The 20,945-nt window shown below is 37.3% G+C and overlaps 6 protein-coding genes across 6 annotated transcripts; 4 read left to right on the top strand and 2 right to left on the bottom strand.

Annotated features, from left to right (window-relative positions):
- Positions 1-2,321: 2,321 nt before the first annotated feature.
- On the top strand, positions 2,322-5,490 carry RO3G_15329 (uncharacterized protein; the record flags this gene model as incomplete). The annotated part of the gene is made up of 3 exons (XM_067669913.1): positions 2,322-2,602; positions 2,660-4,268; positions 4,324-5,490. The coding sequence occupies 3 exons, from the start codon at positions 2,322-2,324 to the stop codon at positions 5,488-5,490; spliced, it is 3,057 nt and encodes a 1,018-aa protein (XP_067526014.1).
- Positions 5,491-6,865: 1,375 nt separating this feature from the next.
- On the top strand, positions 6,866-9,762 carry RO3G_15328 (uncharacterized protein; the record flags this gene model as incomplete). The annotated part of the gene is made up of 17 exons (XM_067669912.1): positions 6,866-7,079; positions 7,164-7,227; positions 7,278-7,356; positions 7,411-7,491; positions 7,538-7,731; positions 7,803-7,888; positions 7,949-7,995; positions 8,053-8,237; positions 8,284-8,318; positions 8,371-8,433; positions 8,522-8,574; positions 8,635-8,835; positions 8,888-9,002; positions 9,062-9,354; positions 9,404-9,507; positions 9,559-9,627; positions 9,678-9,762. 17 exons carry the CDS (start codon positions 6,866-6,868, stop codon positions 9,760-9,762), a joined length of 1,968 nt encoding a protein of 655 aa, XP_067526013.1.
- Positions 9,763-10,154: 392 nt separating this feature from the next.
- RO3G_15327 (uncharacterized protein) lies at positions 10,155-12,074 on the bottom strand (the record flags this gene model as incomplete). Its single annotated transcript, XM_067669911.1, has 6 exons — positions 10,155-10,310; positions 10,365-10,658; positions 10,707-10,859; positions 10,926-11,359; positions 11,409-11,773; positions 11,827-12,074. The coding sequence occupies 6 exons, from the start codon at positions 12,072-12,074 to the stop codon at positions 10,155-10,157; spliced, it is 1,650 nt and encodes a 549-aa protein (XP_067526012.1).
- Positions 12,075-13,150: 1,076 nt separating this feature from the next.
- RO3G_15326 (uncharacterized protein) lies at positions 13,151-14,496 on the bottom strand (the record flags this gene model as incomplete). The annotated part of the gene is made up of 2 exons (XM_067669910.1): positions 13,151-14,146; positions 14,200-14,496. The coding sequence occupies 2 exons, from the start codon at positions 14,494-14,496 to the stop codon at positions 13,151-13,153; spliced, it is 1,293 nt and encodes a 430-aa protein (XP_067526011.1).
- A 1,799-nt stretch (positions 14,497-16,295) lies between these two features.
- Positions 16,296-18,418, top strand: RO3G_15325 (uncharacterized protein; the record flags this gene model as incomplete). The annotated part of the gene is made up of 5 exons (XM_067669909.1): positions 16,296-16,334; positions 16,395-16,478; positions 16,534-17,073; positions 17,121-17,455; positions 17,518-18,418. The coding sequence occupies 5 exons, from the start codon at positions 16,296-16,298 to the stop codon at positions 18,416-18,418; spliced, it is 1,899 nt and encodes a 632-aa protein (XP_067526010.1).
- Positions 18,419-19,447: 1,029 nt separating this feature from the next.
- On the top strand, positions 19,448-19,831 carry RO3G_15324 (uncharacterized protein; the record flags this gene model as incomplete). The annotated part of the gene is made up of 2 exons (XM_067669908.1): positions 19,448-19,658; positions 19,827-19,831. 2 exons carry the CDS (start codon positions 19,448-19,450, stop codon positions 19,829-19,831), a joined length of 216 nt encoding a protein of 71 aa, XP_067526009.1.
- Positions 19,832-20,945: the final 1,114 nt, after the last annotated feature.

The raw sequence follows: 20,945 nt of genomic DNA, 5'->3' as shown, positions 1-20,945 counted from the left end.
TTTCTTCTTTTCTCTGTAGCTTTTTTAAACGAAAAGATAAAGCATAGGTTTTAGACGAATCAGAAAAAAAATGTATTTTTTTATTTTTTTTCCTTTGCTGTATGAAGAGGGAAAATAAGGGAAAGAAATTAAAAAGGCTGGCACTACTTTTAATTTTAGCCTCTTTCCATTTATGGAAATTTTATTATTGCCATTTCGAGTTTGTCTTGTACTTTTTATACTTCTAAATATGTCAGAAAGTATATAGGAAAAGTACGTGTATTGATGTAAGAATTTGTGATATAAATACATAATGAGCTGGCCACACATTATGCAGTTGATCTCAAGGTAAGCCAACTGAACTAGAGTCATTGAATAAAAAGAAAGTGTTATTTTGATGTGCTAAACTAATACACAAAAAAAAAAACTGTTTGACTTTAGTTTTATTCATCGTATTTCACTTAATATGTTAAATTTCTTGAAGAACAAAATTGTACAGCCCATCCACCACATGGTGTTTGAGAAATCAACAATCTGAATCATCATTGTTCTTAATCAAATCTTTGTTACCCTCACCCCCCCTTTTTTTTTACTGATCTTTTCAGCGTACACAAAATACTAATAGAAAATAGTGGATTCATAAGAATTAATCAGGATTTCTTTCCCATATACCTGTACGACTATCATGGTCTGTGCGTAAAATACCAACCAGGTACATTTTTATTACATTTAAATCTGGCAATGGCCTCAAACTAATTTTAGGTTTTAAAGCACTCACTTACAGCTCATCATATGATTAATAAGAGATAAACAGTACACATATTTATTACGCTATATAAAAGCTACCAGAAGCAAAATGAATCTTTTCTTATTAAATCTGGTCAATATCTCAGTTATAATTTAGTTTGCAAGTCTGAATGTTATTAGCCTTTTATTACAACCATCTATCATATTATAATTACTCGACCCGATAATCTACTATTTTGATAAGTAAAATTATGTGTTCCATTTGTTAAAGAAATTGCAAAAACAAACGCAATAATTCTCAAATATTCATATAAAAAGCAATGGCTACACTTGAAGGAGATATAATACCAAGCATCCATACAGAACATTATATTAGTACTGTACTGTATTGTACAAGTAAAATATCTTTTGAGTGCTTCAAATGCATTCGCTTTTCTTGCTATTGTAATTCATTAATCGTTATTAGTAACAACAAAATCGTTCTACATTGTCGATGTATAGAGTATAAAATAAAGCTTCTCGGTCTGGTAAAACTTTTTATGTACAAGCGATAATAGTCAATTTCTTTTTATTGCTGCACCTATGTTAGCATCTTATTTCAGCAAAACTTTAATCAAAATCAATGAACACCCATACAATTATTGTGTAAAGCACCAATGAGATCAGGCTTCTAATCAAAATCATAAAAACAATAGAAGCATTTAGTCCTCTAGAAAGATATCATTGCGCAGAATGAACTGATTCTTAAGATTACAATACCTATCATGCAATCTTTATCACAATTACAATGTCAGTATTCAGATTAAGTTTCAAATACAAATCTTGACTTATTGATTCTGAAAACCTTTGATCGTTATGGCAAACATAAAATTCATTACAAAAGTTTCAAAATAGAACTTTTGACTTCCTTTCACTTAGAAAAGATAATGTTAGTACTTTACATTTGATTTACTAATTATCAAAAAAAAATGAAGGCGCCACACATCCAAGCATATAGTAAGTTGATTGCTGATAATCTATCGTCTTAAAATTGCAGCTGAATATAATATTCTTTTGTGTGGCTGATAATAGACAAATACTCTTCTCTCTGATCATTATCATATGCCCAATATTAACAAGTTTGTTTTTTACTTGAAAAAGGACTGTCGTATAATTTAAATAGGATAACAACTGAAGTATCACAGTTAATTTATGCTATCTTATTGATATTTTGAAGGCAACAAAAATAAAAACATTATATTTTCACCCTCTTTTTCTTATACAGTTATATTGACAAATTGAATATGAGGAATACATAAAAAATAACATACTTTGAAAAAATCATCTCATAAACCAAAAATATGTCCATCATAGCGTCTCCAAGCACAATCAAAACCTTTTTATTCAAAGGGACAAAACCTCCCCTCAGAAAGTTGCTATAATCTTTTGCTTGTTTCATTTAAATAAAACTCTAGGAAAGTGTATACATCAAATCCTTTACCCTATTTTGATCTCAGTTAAATTATCTTTGTGCGGGGTGCACACTCATGATATGCACTCTTCTTATTCTGTGACCTTTCCTACCCCTCCTTTTTTTCTCTTTTTCACTTTTAAACATGGCCACTCCACAAATTCCATTTATAACAGCACCGTTTAAAAAAACTGACGATGTAGATTGGGTTCAACCTTTAAAGAAATACATTGCTCGCTTTTACCAAGACGACCCAGAAAAATACAATGAAGAAACACAGTCTTTCAATAGATTACGCCAAGACATTCGTGGTGCAGGAAAAGATGTTACAGGAAGAGACTTATTGTACCGTTACTTTGGTCAATTGGAATTGCTTGATCTACGCTTTCCTGTAGATGAGAAACATGTTAAAGTTCTATTTAATTGGTAAATGCAGAAGAAAACAATAAAAAGAAACAATTCTTTTAATACCTCTTTAACTAGGTACGATGCTTTCAATAATCGAGCTGTTGCTCAATACTCATTAGCTTTCGAAAAAGCTAGTATTATATTTAACGAAGCGTCCACGTTATCAGCTATTGCAAGTTCTCAAAATCGAGCAGAAGCAGAAGGTCGTAAGAGGGCTTTCCACTATTTCCAAGCTTCAGCAGGCATGTTTCAGTACATCAACGACAATTTTTTGCATGCACCTTCAGAGGATTTGAGTCGAGAAACAGTTCAGATGTTATCCGAGCTCATGTTGACGCAAGCACATGAGTGTTTTTTGGAAAGTAGTATTCGTGAAAAGAAAAAGGCGGGATTGATTGCCAAGCTGGCAAGTCATGCCACTTGGGCATATGGACACCTTGTAGATTCTCTCAATGATGCTATCCAACGAGGAGCTGGTGTAGATAAATCTTGGGTTACTATTTGTCAAGTCAAGCAAAAGTACTATGCGGCTTTAGCACAACAACATAAGGCATCTGCGTGCGAATCGGAAGCTAAATACGGTGAAAGTGTGGCAAGATACACAGCCGCCGAATCAGCTGCAAAGGAAGCTATCAAGTTATCCAACAACCTTGGCTCTCTTTTAAATGCTTCCGGTCACGCTAATGGAACCGTGTCTAGTGAATGCACAAGCGCACTTCAGGAACTTTGTAAACCCTTGAGTGCAAGTTGCACGGAAAAGATGACTTTAGCAACTCGAGATAATGACATGATTTACCATGACGCTGTACCCCAAGAGTCTGTATTACCACCCATTGATCGCCTTAAGGCAGTAAAGACAATACCTATTTCTGAACTCTATGGCCCTGACGAAATTAAAAAAGTCATTGGTGTTGATCTTTTTTCCAAATTGATCCCTATCAGTATCCACGAAAGTGCATCCCTTTACTCTGAAGAAAAAGCCAAACTGCTTCGTTCTGAAAACGAAAGATGTGATATTGCTCAAGCTGAATTAAATGCATCATTAGATTACATGAAGCTTCCGGGATCGTTGGCTAAATTCAAGCAGCAAAATCATTTGGACATGTTTGCATCGCCCCCTAGTGAAGTAAAGGCATGGTCAGAAGAGATAGCCGCAGAAGAACAGTCGCACTCTATTGGAGAGCTGTTCAAAACACTTAATACAATGAAGCTAAAGGCAAGACAGACATTGGATAAGGCTAATTTGAGCTTAGATACAGAAATGAGAGACTGTGAACAAGGAAGAGTCAAATACGGCGATCTCTGGACCCAGATCCCTTCAGGATCGCTCACTACAGAGTTCCGACATGATATCGCTAATCACCGTAAAATGCTGGATGACGCTAATCAATCTGATCAACAACTGTTTGCCAAGTATGGATCCAATCAACATAACATTGATATTCTAAAACAACCACAAAATTTGGAAAAGACATATGCAAACTCAATCATCAACTTGTCCAATGGTATCAGCAGTAATCAAGGCAAAGATGCATCGACTATGAGTTTATTGGACATTAATTTTGGGGTTGAGGAAAAAAAAGATAGTTTGAGTGAGAAGGTGCAACAGGTAGAGGCTATTCTTGCAAGATTAAATAAAATCGAAAGCGATAGAAACGAGACATTCCAAGACTTAAAAGAAAAGGTAACTAGAGGCAACTAGCAACATAGATGGATATTTATTTTTGTATGTAAAATAGACCACTCAAGACGATATTTCTCAACTGCTTATTTTGAACAAAAAAGCAAACGTTGAAGAGCAAATATTCGCTACTGAATTGGAAAAATTCCACCCTCATCAGCACCGTATCTCTGCTACCATTCAGCATCAACAGCAAGCGATCCAGGATTTGACGTTAGCCTTCAAGGAATTGATGGAAGGTGCTGAAGCACAAAAATTGCAGTCACAACACGAGAAAGCAGAAAAGATCCAGAAAGATTTAGCTCGCGACTTTAAAGAAGCCAAGGCAATTTATACTGATGTTAAGGAGGGATTAGGAAAGGGTATTCAATTTTACACTGGATTACAAGGAGCTATTGAGGCCCTGCAACATAACATTGAGCGATTTGTTTCTGAACGAACAACAGAGAGAAGTAAATTAACAGAGGAAATTGAAAGTACAAAGAGTGCAAGAGAACAAGCAATGCTGAAAGAGACACTAAACAAGTACACCTCTCCAGCTGCAGCCCCATTGCCATCTTCTGCTCCCCCAATGGAACAGCTTGCAAGTCAAACAAGACAGATGTCTTTGAACGAACCCAGCACGCCATATCAATTTACACCAGCACCACCACCTAAACCTCAGGGGATACTTCAACAACAACAGACACCTTCTGCACCTTACGGAGCTTCTAACTATCAGCAGCATCAGGCTTATCAACAGCCATCTCCTGTTGTGTATACTCCACCCACATATACACAAGCAGCACCCCAACGTCCTGTTTACAATAGCACGCCCATGTACCAAGCAAATTACGGGACGCCTTCTCCTCAAGTGCAAAACTATGCGCCCACTTCAGTCTTGCCGCAGAATTTTGTCCCTCCTCAACACGGATTTGTACATTCTCAACAGCAGCAAGGCTATGTTCCTCCTCCTCTTGCTCATCAACCACCACCAGCAGGTTATGCTCCTCCACCTGTTCAACAAAACTTTGCTCCTCAGCAGCCTAATTACAGTCAAGGCTATCATGATCAATATCGTGCTCAGCAACAACAACAGCAGCAGCAGCAACAACAACAACAACAACAACAGCAACAGCCTATTCAAGCTTATCCTTCCCAATACCAACAGCCAACGTGGCAGCAATATCCTCCGCAAAACAGACCTCCCCTTCCCCCTCACCCTTCTAATAACCTTCTTGATTAATATATCTAATAAATGATGATATTTTTATAAAAGAAACTAAGCGATAAGCAAATAGCTCGAGAATCAATATAATGAGAACAAATAAGTAGACCATGAATCAAATCTTGTGATTAACCAAATAGCAAATCGCAGCCCCCCTGCAAGGTGACTTTTGTCGAGAAAAAAAAATATTTTGATAGCTCAGTATGAATACCGATTACAGCATTATAACCCGTAGGTCAACAAAGAAAGGACTTTTTTAAAAATTTCAATGTTCGTCCATATTGAAACCCACAAGTCTCGAAAAGGTCTGTGAGTGATTTTTAACAAAAGCCGCTCATCCGACAGTCAGACTCACCAAAAATGACTTGTGACGACTCTAGCTAATAATTGAGCGAGATTATTTCCATTCAGATGAAATGATTGAGCGGTATATATTGGCTCCCTCTCGCAAGCATTCAGATCAATAAAGTCCTTCTTTTCTTGTTATGAACTGAAGGGCTGATGCTAAAAAGCCGGGTTTACTGAATATACGCTGAAATATTGCAAGTTTGAAGATGAATCGACTTTGGCATTGAACATGTAAATTTTTTTTAGTGTGACTTTACAAAAATAAAACACCCCCCTTTCAAAAGTATTTTAATTTGAAAATACATAAACTACGGTTTTTGATGAATGAACGATTGATATTTGAACCTCTTTTGCTTTATAAACCATGTTTGGATCATAAAATGCCTTGAACTTGCTAAAAAAAAAAAAAAAAAAAAAAAAAGTTAGCAAGAAGGCAATAGTGAGAGTTGTCTTGATGTTTGCAAGGAAAATGAGTAGATTGCTACTGGACTGGTGGCAGATGTTTAATATGGCATTAAGAATGATACAGGTCTTAAAATGATTTTGCTGTACTCATTTGTATGATAACTGCTTATTAAATTTTATCTGTTGTTCTGCTAGTTAGCTGAGCATTTTTTACAGAGTGAGTTTATTGCAACTGTCATATTTCAAATTATTTGTTATTCCCCGCTTTATTTTAACATTGAACGAGTCGTCTTGTATATGTTTTTATTTTCATATGTGATCCAATTAAATATTGCACTAGTTAAAAATATTATTTATTTATATCAATCAACAAGTTATTGTGAGTTTTGTATAGCAAAGTAAAGCTTTCAGGTCATATAAGTTTTAGTAAAGCAATACAAAAGTAGTGTCCTATTGAAAGCTAATAGATAGCAGCCACTTTATCTTTAGTCAATGTGCCCTTTTTTTTTTTCTCTCTCTTTTGTCTGTCACACTTTGTTTCACAGATATATGACCAATCAAACAGGATGAATTCAATTTCGCATTACATAAATATTTTTATACGGAAAACTCCTCCCTAGTTTCTTCTTCTTTTTCTTCAATGGCTCCAGTATTATCAAGCTTAAGACAAAAGAAACCTTTATCGGGTGTTATCATTATCTCTTTGCTTTATGCTATCTATAGATCCAGAAGCCAGTTTAAAAATAACGCTTCAAAAAAGCCAACTTCTTCTAATCAGAAGAAGCACAAAAAGGTGGGTGTGAATGCTGAATTCCTTGAACAAATGAAGAAACTGTTTCCCATTTGCGTGCCAGGTAAAAAGAGAAGAGGAAAATACTTTAAAGAAGGATGACAAACGATATCTGTAGGTCTTTTTTCAAAGGAATCGTGTTTATTAGTCGTGCTTGCAAGTGTATTGATAGCAAGAACTTGGCTTGATATTTGGTTTTCTGGTTTCAATGGGTACACACTTGCAGTGGATTAAAAAGAAAAATTGCTTATTTTTATTCTAGTCAAGTTGTAAAGTCGATTGTATCAAGAAACCGAAAAGAGTTTATTGCAAGAGCCATTGTTGAATTTGGTTTAATGATGGTATGTGTGTTTATATATCAGTGATAAGGCCATGGACATAACTCTGTATGATAGTGGCCAATGAGTATCGTTAACAATTCACTCAAATTGACTATTAACGCACTCGCTCTTTCCTTCCGTCAGCGTTTAACAAAGGTAAGATAAGAACTGATATTTTAATAAACTAACCAATGTATATTAGCATGCACACAATCAATATTTAGATGGCATTACTTTTTATAAAATATCCAATCTTGATAACAGACTTCAAAACGCAGACCAGCTATTAACTCAAGATATCGATAAATTCTCTGAAAATCTGTCTCATCTTTATTCTGATATTGCCAAGCCTGTTGTGGATATCTTTTTGTTTGCTTATAAATTAGGTGAAGCCATGTAAGTTGATCATTCTCCTCCTGCATATCTCTCTCTCTGTATTCATCTCCTCTTCTTTTCTTATTCTATAGTGGTAATGAAGCACCTTTCTTTATGATCGGTTACTTTGTCATCTCGGGTGTCTTGCTCCGTGCATTTTCCCCACCTTTTGGCCGATGTAAGTTTTTTTTACATAAGCATAATTGTAAATCATGCTCTGGGTAACACATAAAAATAGACACCGCCACGGAACAAAAACTGGAAGGTGATTTCCGTTTTGCACATGTAAGTGTTGTTTGAAATCATATATAGACGTTAATTGATGTTGGCCTATGTTCTTAGTCCCGTATTATTACGCATTCGGAAGAAATCGCATTCTATCGTGGTGGTCAAAGAGAGAAGGAGGTGGTGAACAATACGTTTGAAAAGATTTCGGATCATGTTCGTAAAGTGTACACACTTCGTTTTGTGAATGGTATCTTTGATTCCGTACTTGTTAAATACTGCGCTACAATGACTGCATACTAGTAAGTGCACCTATCTGATTTTCATCTTTTAATAACAAAATCAAAGTTTGTTAGCAAGACCTGTGTTTGATCCTCGTTATGGTATAAAATAAGGAAAGAGATGGATGGATGAGAAACTGACAGGGTTGTATAGCTACAAAGCATATGGGCGGTGATAGTGATCCTACAAAATTGATGGAAGATTATTCAAGAAACTGTAAGAAAGGAAATTTTGCTGTAGAAAGAAATAGGCACTGACAATTGACAAACAATAGCAAGTTATTTGATTAATTTATCTCAAGCAGTGGGTAGACTTATTTTGACTGGTAGAGATTTAACTCGTTTTGCTGGTTATACTGTAAGTAGACTGTACTTTTTTTTTAATGAAAGAGAACGATCGCTGAATGACACCATCTAGTCTCGTGTTGCAGAACTGTTTGATGTCTTGACTGATGTACGTGAAGGCAAATATAAACGCACGATGATGTCAAACGAAGAAGGTAGCTCAGGAAAGAGCAAGTTGGTAGATACGAATGCTACCAAAGGAAAGGTACTTGTTCGTGATGGTGTTATTGTCTTTGATAAAGTTCCTATCGTCACTCCAAACAGTGACATTTTGGTAAGTTACAAACGATCCTTTAGAGCCTTACACCCACTGATACCCTTATCAGATCAAAGACCTTTCTTTCAAAGTAAGCACGGGCATGAACTGTTTGATTTCTGGTCCCAACGGTTGTGGTAAGAGTTCACTGTTCCGTATCTTGGGTGACTTGTGGCCTTTGTTTGGTAATGTATAGTTGGATTGACTTGATCGAGTTTCTCACTCTTTTGCTTTGAAAACACAGGCGGTAGTGTGACTAAACCTACTTCAGACAAGTTGTTTTATGTACCTCAAAAGCCCTATCTTCCTCTGGGCACCTTTAGAGATCAAGTCATCTATCCCGATACACAAAAAGAAGCTGCTGCAAAGGGATACAATGATGAAGAATTGATCAAGCTGCTAGATACAGTTCATCTTGGCTATTTAGTTGAAAGAGAAGGCGGTTGGGACACAGTGCATGACTGGGCTGATGTTTTGTCTGGAGGTGAAAAGCAAAGGGTTGCTATGGCTCGTTTGTTTTATCATAAGCCTCAGTTTGTAAGTTAGGTTAAAGATGAATGAGAGATGTACTCAATATTCTCCTTAGGCTATCCTTGATGAATGTACAAGCGCAGTGAGCGTAGATATTGAGGCATTAATGTATGAACATGCTCGTAAGGTTGGCATCACTTTGTTTACTGTCTCCCACAGGTAAATGAAAAAGGGATCAAAAAGAGAAATCATCTAACGTGGACTGTCTAGAACTTCTTTGATTCGTCATCATGAATACTTGCTTCGATTTGATGGAGAAGGTCATTATGAATTTAGAGAGTAAGAAGAAAGACAGAAAGAAGGTATAAGCCATTAACTGGTCTGTATAGGATGGATCCTGAAGATATCAATTCTGCTTTTGGTTTTGGACACGGTAAATCGAAACCTCAAGAAAAGTTACAAGATGAAGAGTAGAAATTTGTGTATAAACTATATAAAAGACTATTTATTGCTTTTTTTAAAAGAAAAAAGGACACATTGTGTATGCTATGATTGCTGAATGTGATGAGTAAAGATATAAAAAAAAAAAAAAAGGAATTTTGTGATTTTGTACGTTTAATTTCAAAAGGACTATATCCCTTTTTTCATACAATCATAAATAAGAATCTCCCATTTGTCTCAATATAGAATAAAGGATTATTAAAGTTCAATTTATTAGTCATTCAGACCTTACGTCATTTGTCTTTGGTAGGATAGAATAGGTTATTATTTACAGCAAATGATAAAGAATTGGATGAAATAAAAAGTTATTTAGGATAGTTGTGAATAAAAGAAAGTATCTAGTTTATATAAAAAATGTACACATGTTATTGCCAGCCCAAGAAATGCCACCAACCTAAGCCGATAGTGAAATAAACAATGATATAAAATAAGGCAAGTTGAGCACCAATAAGGAACCACTGACTGCGAGAGACATAACCTGGAGAGAAATACATGGCCGATGAACCTGTAGAAAAGTTTGTCTGAAAAAAGGATGAGAGACATAGACTAGAAATAGAATGTGTTTTTTTTTTTACCATGCAACCACCTAGAGAACTAAAATAGGCTAGTAAACAAGTAAGGATCATTGGACCAACACCCAGGGCATGACCAGCATCCAGAAAGGTACCAACAAAGGCCACAGTATGAGCACTGAGTGAAGAAAACAGGAAGGTGGTGAGGAAATAAGCAATACTGAGAGCAGGTGTAGCGGGTAAATGAAGATGCTGAATCATGAGTGAAATCTGATTTCCTAAATAAGCAGAAGCACCCGCTTGTGAAAGTTGAGTGGCGATGGTAATGAATCCAGCGAGCCAAAAGAAGGTTTCCCACTACAAAACGAGTTAGAGAGAAAAGAAAGAGGGGGGAGGTCCACTTACAGCATTTGTATTTTGAGCTACATCTTTCCACTGAATGGTTTCCATGTAGAGTAAAGTGACGATACCCAAGAGAGCGACCAAGGTTGAATCGATTGATGTATAAGCAGAAGTGGCCCACAAGACCAAGCAGACGAAAAGTACAAGACAGAGTTGCTGTACGATGAAAAAAGAGAGAGAGGGAGATTAGTACACATGTTGGATCAAGTCAGTGAGACTTACAGATTCCTTTAGAGACATGGTACCCATCTCTTTTAGCTGTTCTCGGGCATGTTCAATGACCTCATCCCCTTGTGTATTCTTTTTTTCGCCTTGTTTATGCAGCCCACATGCTCTTGACAAAATCAAAGGCAGCAAGAGGGCACACGTCAAGGTAGGCACGATGCTGCCGGTGATCCAGGTCACAAAGCCAAAATGCAAGTCAGGGAATAACGTGCTGGCCTTTTGGAGCACGATCGGATTCGAAGCCATGCCGGTGAGATACATGGATGCAGACAAGAGATTCGCATGCGCTCCGACCAACATCAAATAGCCTCCTAGTTGCGGATGATGGGTCGGTGTTGATCCTAAACTGGTCGCGATAGAACGAACGACGGGTAAGACGATACCACCTCCTCGTGCTGTATTACTGGGCACAAAGGGAGCCAGGATCAATTCTATTGAATTCAGTAAGAAGATGGAATGGGTTGGATGGGAATGATTTACCTGAAAAGACGATTGAATAAGCTAATCCAGTGATATGTTTTCCAAATGATTGAATCATCCATAATGACATCCGTTTACCCAATCCAGTCACTTCCACCGCTTTACCTAAATGGAAAGCAGCAAAGATCAACCAGACCACTGGACTTGAGAAACCAATCAAGGCACTCTCAAACGCATCCGGTCCTCCCCTACAGTCATAAAGGCTGCCTGTGTCGGGATTGATCTCACCGCATAGACGACATTCCGTACTTTGACCCGTGATGTGATCCTGACACTGAAATGACCGAGTGAGTGATAGGAAGGTGAGTGCAGTCAGGACGAGGACAGAGATGTTGAGTGATGTGGTTAATAAAGCAAAAATACAACTAAGACACACAGTCAGCCCTTCCATCGATCGATTCCATCAAGTCTTTGTTACCTTATAAAAACGGCTAATAATCGGATCGAAGTCAGCGTCAGTTCATCTGAAGCTGTCATTCCAAACCAGATGGAACATCCAATGGCCAGCGTAGGCAAGAGTTGGAATAGATTTGAATTTTTCATGTAATGATAGATTTGACCTGTAAGAGTGAAACCTTGGTAATTGATCTGCTTGTGATGATAAGGTAATAGTAGTGATGTGGATTCATTGGGTGTACTTGATTCTTGTTCCTGAAGAGTAGACATAATAAAGAAAGAAAGAGAATAGAAGACGATAAATGAAGGATTTTATAGAAAACGAAAACTATATGGTTTAAAAAAGAGTTCCTTAGAATCTTAATATAGTAATCAAGTCAGCCATTATATTTATTCCATCCTACGTAATCTGCTGTTGACATTGTTTTTTTTTATACTTTTCTTTACTATAAATCATCTGTCTGAATACATATTTCTTAGTCTCTCTCTCTTTTATGTTTCATTACTTTTTTTTTATTTCTAGCAATAATAACTCAGCTTGATAATTGCCTCAATTCCCTTATGATACTCCCTGCATCTTGCATGTATGAACTTTACTTGGCAAAATAAAGGAACATCCATTACCCTTTTTTTGATTCATTTGATGACGAGTATTGATCACACACTGTTCATAATGAATGTATTCTATGCAAGCATGTCTATACAAGATCACATAAAACACAATAAAGAGCAGATGATGAAGAAGACGATTCGAATCAGCTGTGTTCTTCTTTGAGGTTTAAACACTTGCCAGTCGAGTGGAATGTACTGGATGACCTTGTTTCACTCAGGAGAAAGTGTGGATAGACAAAATCAACTACTGTAGTTGCATGACGTATGTGAGCCACTGCTTTATTTCATTTTCTCTCTCTCTCCTTTTTTTTTTTTTTATAAAAAGATTCCATCGATGGATTCCATCATGAAAATTATTTCTCCTCCCCCTTCTCCCCCTCTCTCTTTTATTATATTTAAAAATACAGTTTACGGTAAATATTGCATACATCATCTTTACTGGTCAATATTTTTTTATATATTAATTTATTGATCTCTGTTTATAAGCACAATAGAAAATAAAGAGAGAGAAACCAAGGCAACCATCGAAAGTTGAAGACAATCACCTTGGAGATTGAATGACGATTATAAAGTCAGACATCCAATCAGAATATAAAAGTATATAAAATGAAGGAGAGAGAGAGAAATGATTTTTATACATTGTTTATTGGATACAATATGAGATCATTGATATACTTCAATTTAATACAAGAAAAAGAAAAAAAAAAGATTTACAGTGAAAATATGCTTGATGACTAAATATCACCAAAAAAGTCCTTTAATACACTATCGATGCCATGAATAATCTTCTTTTTCGTGTTATTATTTTCAACACCATTGTTGATCAACAAGTTGGGAGTATCAGAAGGAATGCCATCCAAGATGTCTTTGGTAGCCGTACTCAATATTTTTTCTTTAATCTTTTCTGCTGTTGCGTCTTCTTCCAAACTGAGATAATAAGCAGCGAGACCAGCGACATGAGGAGCAGCCATGGATGTACCAGAGATTGTGTTTGTGGCATAACGACTTCCTTTCCAGATGGACAATATATTGTAACCAGGAGCAAAGACATCGACACATTTACCATAATTTGAAAAGTACGCACGTTCATCCTTGATGGTCGATGCACCGACAGTGATGGCTAATTCGGCCGCAGCAGGTGAATAATCACATGCGTCATCATTATCATTACCAGCAGCCACACTAAACACGATACCCGCCTGAACCGCACCATTCACAAAACGATCCAACGTAGGTGATCGACCTCCACCCAGACTCATGTTGGCCACCGCACCCTTGTATTTCTTTCCGTCTTTTCGTGCTAATGCTTTTGCTTTGATATGTTCAGCCGTAGCCCAATCGACACCTTTGACGACATCACTCATCGTACCCGATCCATTGGACCTCAAGACCTTGACAGCGACTGGTTCAGCCTTTTTGGCGATACCATAACGTCCACCTGCGATCGTACCAGCACAGTGAGAACCATGACCGTTACCATCCGCATCCACATCACCACTAGGGACAGTATGACCCCAAGTAGCACGACCATTGAAATCAACATGATCTACATTAATACCCGTGTCAATCACATACACCTTCACACCTTCACCACCATTTGGATCATGTTCATAATTTTCATAATTCTTAAAAGTCAGTGAATCCTTGTGAGAAACACGAGCCAATCCCCAAGGAGCATTACGTTGTAATTCATTTGCATAAACCAAAGAATCTTTTTCAATGTATTCCACCTAAATTAAAAAAGGGTTAATAAACTTATAGAATCAACAGCCTATTGACATACATCTTCTGATTGACGAATGGCATTCAATATGTTTTCATCAAAACGACCAGCGTAACCTTTAATAAAAGGTGTATCATAAACATGTTCAATGCCATGTGAAGTCAAATGAGGATTTAACCAATCCAGCATCATTTCATCCTTTTGATTCTCTTTCACAAGCGTATTAATCCACTGAGCATGTTCTTCAATCTCTTGTCCAGCCAAATGATTCTTGAGGATGATGATGTAAGAATCTTGTACAGTTTCAACCTTGGGTGGAACAAAAAGGGGTGCAATCGTTCCTTCTTCATTCGTCATAAAAGGTCTTGCATTCACAACAGAAGCAACTAACAAGGCACTGGCAATAATACTAAATTTCATTCTAAAAATCAATTAAAAAAAAAAAAGGGAAATTTTTAATTTTTTTTTCCTTTTTTTTATTGACGAGAGAAAAAAAGATAAGGTCATCTGATGAAAGGTACGGCCTTCAGATGACCTGGATGACTGCATAAACAAAATATTTCCGTGCGGTTAGATTAAAAACTTTAAAGTCAGAATGTAAAGATGTTTTGGTTTTCATTGGTCTTGTTATGGATGAAAATTACCATTTTGAACCTAGTGACGAGTATGTTGTATGAGCTATTTCTCTATTACGAAAAAGTGACTGCTAATTGTTCACGACTCTGTTGCATGTCGCAAAAGTCAACTGGGATGAGCAGAAAATAAAAGACCAAAGACAAATGAAGAGAAAGGGGACATCAAAGTCGAATAGACTCATCGTTGCTATTCAGTGAGCATCTAAAAGAGACTAAAATCATTGTTTAGAAATCGTGTGGACTGAATGCGGCTGTAAACGAACGGATGAGCGTACAGAACTTTGTCCTTGGCGAATTGAAAACTATAGACAGAATCGGACGGGGTGTCGAACACTAAACATGATTTCACTGGATTGAATTTGACTCGAGAACATTCAATGCTTTCAATGAACAAATAAATACATTCAAACCATCTTCTTATGATATCATCAAGAAACAAACCTGTAGTATACAAATCATCACCACTTGTTGAAACCAGTCTCTTGAGCTCAACCCCATGCTCTTTTATCCAACCCTCTTTGACTCTTCTTCCTCTTGTCTGAGCCCAAACACGATCAAAGCCTTTAAATGAATCGCAGCAGTTCAATTGAGTTCATTTTAGTCTGTTTTGTGAAAACACAGGCCAACCTCCTATCGTACAGACTCTCGTTCTACAGCCTAACGAGATCACTCAACCGTTCGAATCCAAAGTAAACTAAAAATAAAGCAACCAATAATAGTTTTTCTTCCTTTTATCCCCATTCTGTCTGCTTGGATCAAGTTGTATAAAAAAAAACGATCTGCAAACTTAAAGTGATGGCATAAACAATATTCTCCAATCACATATCATTCCCCTGAGTTTATAAAATCAAACTTCTAAATATGGAACTATTCCTTTATACAGCATTTAAATAGATCGCATTTTTATAAAAACAAGTCATGTATTCCTCAAAATAGTATATCATTTCAAAAAGTTGTATTTTTAAAGTCCAACTGGACAAGAAAAAAGAAAAGATTTTAAAGTGTGTCTGAATGCGATTTTTGTTATTTCAAATACAAATTAGATCCACTTTTTTTTTTTTATTTTTTTTCCCCTTGTTTACATGTCAAAATCTTTGTTGATTGTATAAATAAATAAAGAAACTCAGTAAAAAAAAAAGTGTAACAAACAGATTAATTGGTAAATATAAATATTATACGATTTATTAAACTAACTAATTATGTAAGTACGCCTTGACTATCCAGAGGATCAGTTCAACAAAAAAAAAGATACGCCCACTTGTTGAAAGAATAGATGCTTTTTTATTTCAAAAAGGGGAGGATCGACTTTGACTGACACGTTTTCATCCCATTCCGTCCTACCCAAAAAAAAAAAAAAAAAAAAAAAAAAAAAAAAAAAAAAAGCTTCTTCTTTCACGAGTTTCCTTTCTCACATTTCTTCTTTCCGCTTTTATATTGATGCTATATAAAAAGAAGAAGGTCAACTTTTTATTACGAAAAAAGCCTCAAGGGCCTCATGTTGGTGTCATTGAAACAACGTTAATGTACCATTCCAAAGATCTTCAAGATCGTCTAGTGACGGTAACACTTTTCCCCCCTTCTTTTCACGTGAGAAAACAAACGTCCAACTTTAAATACTAGGTTTTCACTTTATTTGTTGAAGAAGCATCAAGACATTTGGTCCTTGTACGATATTATGAAGATTTTCAAGAACTTCACCAGAGAGTAAAGAAGAATAGGAATTGATAATAAGAATCTCTTTGCTGATTTTATAAAACAGATAAAACATTACTCTCGTAAATTCAACGTTCCATTACCAAAACTACATAAAGGTGATCAATTGATGTACCAAAGACAACGTAGTCATAGTAACAGCAGTAGCAGCAGTCATAGTAGTAGTCTCAATCATCCTCACACCCTGAAAAAGATCTTTCATACTCTGTCTAGTAAAAAACAGAGTAATGCGGATAAACTCGAATTGTATCTTCATCGTTGCCTGAATGATGTCAACATTCAATCCTGTTCTCTTTTAAAAGAATTCCTTCAACCTCAACGAGAAGAAGATCACATTGTACCCAAACATCAAGTCTGTGAACAACAATCGATGGATAACAACCATCGTCATGACAACACTCTTTTGACCGTGCCTCGGCAAGTCATTCAGAGCCAATTGAGCGATCTGTCTTCTGCCAGGGACGTGTCTACTTTTGATCTGCAACAATCAAAAGAAAGCATTGCTTCTGTTCTCTCTTCTCATCTACCTGTGACTATCCAAGACTTTCAGTTCATCAAAGTGATAGGAAGAGGATGCATGGGAAAAGTAATGATGATCATCATAAAAGGATCCTCTGTTGACTGATTCAGTAGGTGCTCTTGGTCAGACATCGTCAATCAGCACGTCTCATGGCATTGAAAGCGATCAGTAAGAAGACAGTGATCGAACAAAGACAGGTGGTGCATATCAAAACAGAACAACAAATCTTATCCGATATTTCTTCCATACAACATCCGTTCCTGATCAAATTGCATTATTCATTTCAAGACATCAATCAACTGTTTCTTGTCTTGGATTATCATGTCGGTGGTGATCTGGCCACCCAACTTCGTATCAATCATATACTACCACCCGAAAGATGTCGATTTTATACAGCAGAGATCATTTTAGGTATTCAAGAACTTCACCGACTCGGTATCCTTTATAGGTAAACAAGCGATGCCACTTGTCTTTATGATTGGTTCAATTTTTCTCAATAGAGACTATTAGAGATCTCAAACCAGAAAATATCCTGTTGACGGCCGATGGACACCTGGTCCTGACCGACTTTGGCCTCTCAAAGCAATTTTATGATGGCCTCAGCCTGGACGAACAGCGCACAGACACATTTTGTGGAACGGCAGAGTACTTGGCTCCCGAGATCTTGAATCAGCAACCGTATTCGTATGAGGTCGATTATTGGAGCATGGGCATGATCTTGTATGAGATGCTGACGGGCATCACGCCCTTTTGGGATGAAAATCGAGATGAAATGTATCGCAAGATTCGAGAGGATCCACTTCAGTTTCCGGCTCATTTTGATATCGAAACGGCTACCTTCATCGCCCGTCTCTTAAGACGGGATCCCTCACGTCGTCTGGGCTCTGGCCCTCAGGGTGCCCTGGATGTCCGTTCGGATCCCTACTTTCTATCGATCCACTGGGACCTCATCTATGCCAAACGCATCAAGCCTCCCTACGTCCCCACGCTTTATTCCGAAACGGACTTTAGTCATTTCGACAGTGAGTTTTTGCATCTCACCCCGCGTCTGTCACCCGTCTCGAGCGATTACGTGCTCAGTCAAAGTCTGGATCATGCCTTTGAGGGCTACTCATATACGAATCGCGAAGAGAGATGGCTTGACTCTCCCGTGTCTGAACTCTATAGTCTCTCAGAGCCTCCTCCTCCCGTGACCTTGAGAGATCGATCCCTTTTGGAAACTGGCACGGCCCCCTCTTACTTTGTCTATAACGGGAGTGATGAAGTCATGCCTTATGATGACTATGCCGAAAGTAGTCGTGAGGATCTTGTTCCCTCCTCAGCTATCGTTCGCCATTTCCCACCCTTCGATCCTGATCACCCTCCTCTCGATCGATCACGCACCCTGTCTTCTCAAAATGAACCATTTTAAATCCATGTATGGGCGGGTCTCATACATTTATATATTATAGGATAGAATACTTTTTTATTAATAATTCCCCTCTCATATTTTAATCTACTGTCTAATTCAAATGTTTAATAAATTTATCCACAACGCATTCTGTTTTCGATCACTTCAATCTCATTCTTGGCCAACACCTAGGTATGCTTTTTAAATCCGGATGGCTTTCTTTCAAGAGGTTCGCAAGGACAGGGTTGTACTCATCTCAAATACCTGTTGACAACAGTCATGTCTCTTTTCCCACTTTTAAAAACTCATGTGTTGGACCTTGTATGTCGTTTGTAGGAACTTTTTTTCCTAGATTATCTTTTAAATTTCTCACCGATTTGAATCACGTTATTTCAATGATGTGAACGATTAGAGATATTCTTGACGTTGGATTGAGTTTTTGGCATTAGAAAAGGACCTTGCTATTTGAGTGGATACTTTTTATCAAAGAAATACGATGATACGTACCCTTATAAGGTAGGTTGACTTGAAGTGGATTGTATGATCTTGTTTAAATAGACTTGTATTATTATGATCTTGTATTAAATCTTATGTTTATCAATGTCAACTACTTGAGCACTTCAGAAACTGTCTCAGCAGACATTGTTCGTTCATTCATGACAGACATGGAAGTTATTCTCTTCATGTTCACAGCAAAGTCGATTAACGAGAATTTTAAGAATCTGTTAAATGAGCCATCCTATGTCATTTTCGCTACACTATCCAAGAGCCTTTCTTCATCACATCCTTGGAACTTTCTGAGAAAGTCCATAGAATGATCCACTTTTAAAAAATTTAGATTTTTTTTTTCTGTGATCATGTCGCTGTCCTCTGTACTTCTCAAGTAATTCTGGCAAAGCAAAATTGGTGCTCCTACTCAATGTATTCATGTTAGATTCGGCACAATACCAAACTCAAGATGTTTTGGAGCTATCGAGCAAACCCAGAAGCCAGAGCAGTGGATGCTTTTCGCCAAGTCTGGCCCAAGAAGGATTTGTACCTGTTTCCACCATGGCAACTGATACCGAAGGTTTTACGACAAATACGATCGATGAAGTTGAAGAAAGTGGTATTGGTCACCCCATGGTGGCCGATCCCATACTGGTTTCTGACACTATTACAAATAAAACATCGACAACTACCGCTGATATTCAAGAGAAGAAAGGACTGGACAGTAGCCGCTTGGCACCTGTCCGCAACAAGTGGACTTCCGATGGGATCAGTAAACGTACTCGAGAATTTTTCTTAAGGCGAATCGTTACAATACACACAGAACTTACAATGGCATTTGGAAGACATTTTCTCATTGGTGTCAAAAGCAAATACCAGTTCAAGACCCAGGGGAGTATAATGTATCGAATGTGTAAAGTTTCTTAATGAAACAGAATAGGTTGAGTGCTCAGACGTTGAATTGGCTACCGCTCAGCGATTGTATCGGTATATTCACAATGACATCCAAATCAACCGCCTCTTGCTTCCCAGCCTGAAATCACAATGTTTTTCAAAGCAAAAAAGGATACTGAAGTTCGTATACTGACCGTGGATAAATTGCAAACTTGGAATATCAACCTTTTAATTTTATACATTCGGAAAGAGTGATCACCTTCAAACATCCTGAATTTGGGGACAATTACAACGAAAGGTAATTTTGTTGATGTGTATAAATACAATGTGGAGAACGAGATCAGATGTGGATCGGATCCAATGGAACGATGTTCAATTCACGCACACAGACGGCGTTCCTGATAGTGTCTGGTTACATATTTGCCAGCCAAAAGAAACCAATGCTAAAAGCATCCAACGAGGAGTGATCCAAGAAGAAGATCTATGCTTCGTCTGCAACTTATTTCGTTTTATGGAATTGACAAACCAGTATAGACAACATTTAGCAGAGATCATACCTTGTTTTTGGGGGGTATTTGGAGGTAGATTCCAAACCAGCCACTTCTGTTCAACCAAGTACGGTCGGTAAATTGGGTTTAAACAGCTATGGAAAAAGCTGGAGTAGACAGACGATACAAAGCACATTCGTTGCGGTCAGCAACAAGTACAAAGGGCGGTGATGCTGGGAGTCCCTATGGACCAGGTCAAGGATCATGCAAACTGGAGTCTAGATTCAAATACGTTTGAAAAGTTTTACTACAGACCTCCAAGAAGACGTCTCAGAAGTACGAGAATTCAACAATCAATTTTTTCAAATGCTGAAAACAGCACAACATTGGAAGACGAATCGGAGCCAACAAGGTACTAAATTTATATGAGCTAACCGGTCCATTTCACGGTCTTTTTTTTTTTTTTAAAACCAGTTTAAAGTGAACATCATTTCTCGTGAGGAAGCATACTACATTTTTTATTGTGAAAAAATTTAATGAAGAGAATGCTCAAATCTATACTGAAAGAGTAGCAAAGATGGAGGAAGTTGAAATGTTACAGAAGTAATCCAAATGAACCAGAGATTGTATGTGAAGCGCGATTATTTGGTGCTAGAAACGAAATCGTTCTAACAACA

The sequence above is a fragment of the Rhizopus delemar genome, genomic scaffold, assembly GCF_000149305.1.
Source record: "Rhizopus delemar RA 99-880 supercont3.16 genomic scaffold, whole genome shotgun sequence".
Classification (NCBI taxonomy): Eukaryota; Fungi; Mucoromycota; class Mucoromycetes; order Mucorales; family Rhizopodaceae; genus Rhizopus; species Rhizopus delemar.
This window is presented reverse-complemented; position numbering and strand designations above follow the sequence as displayed.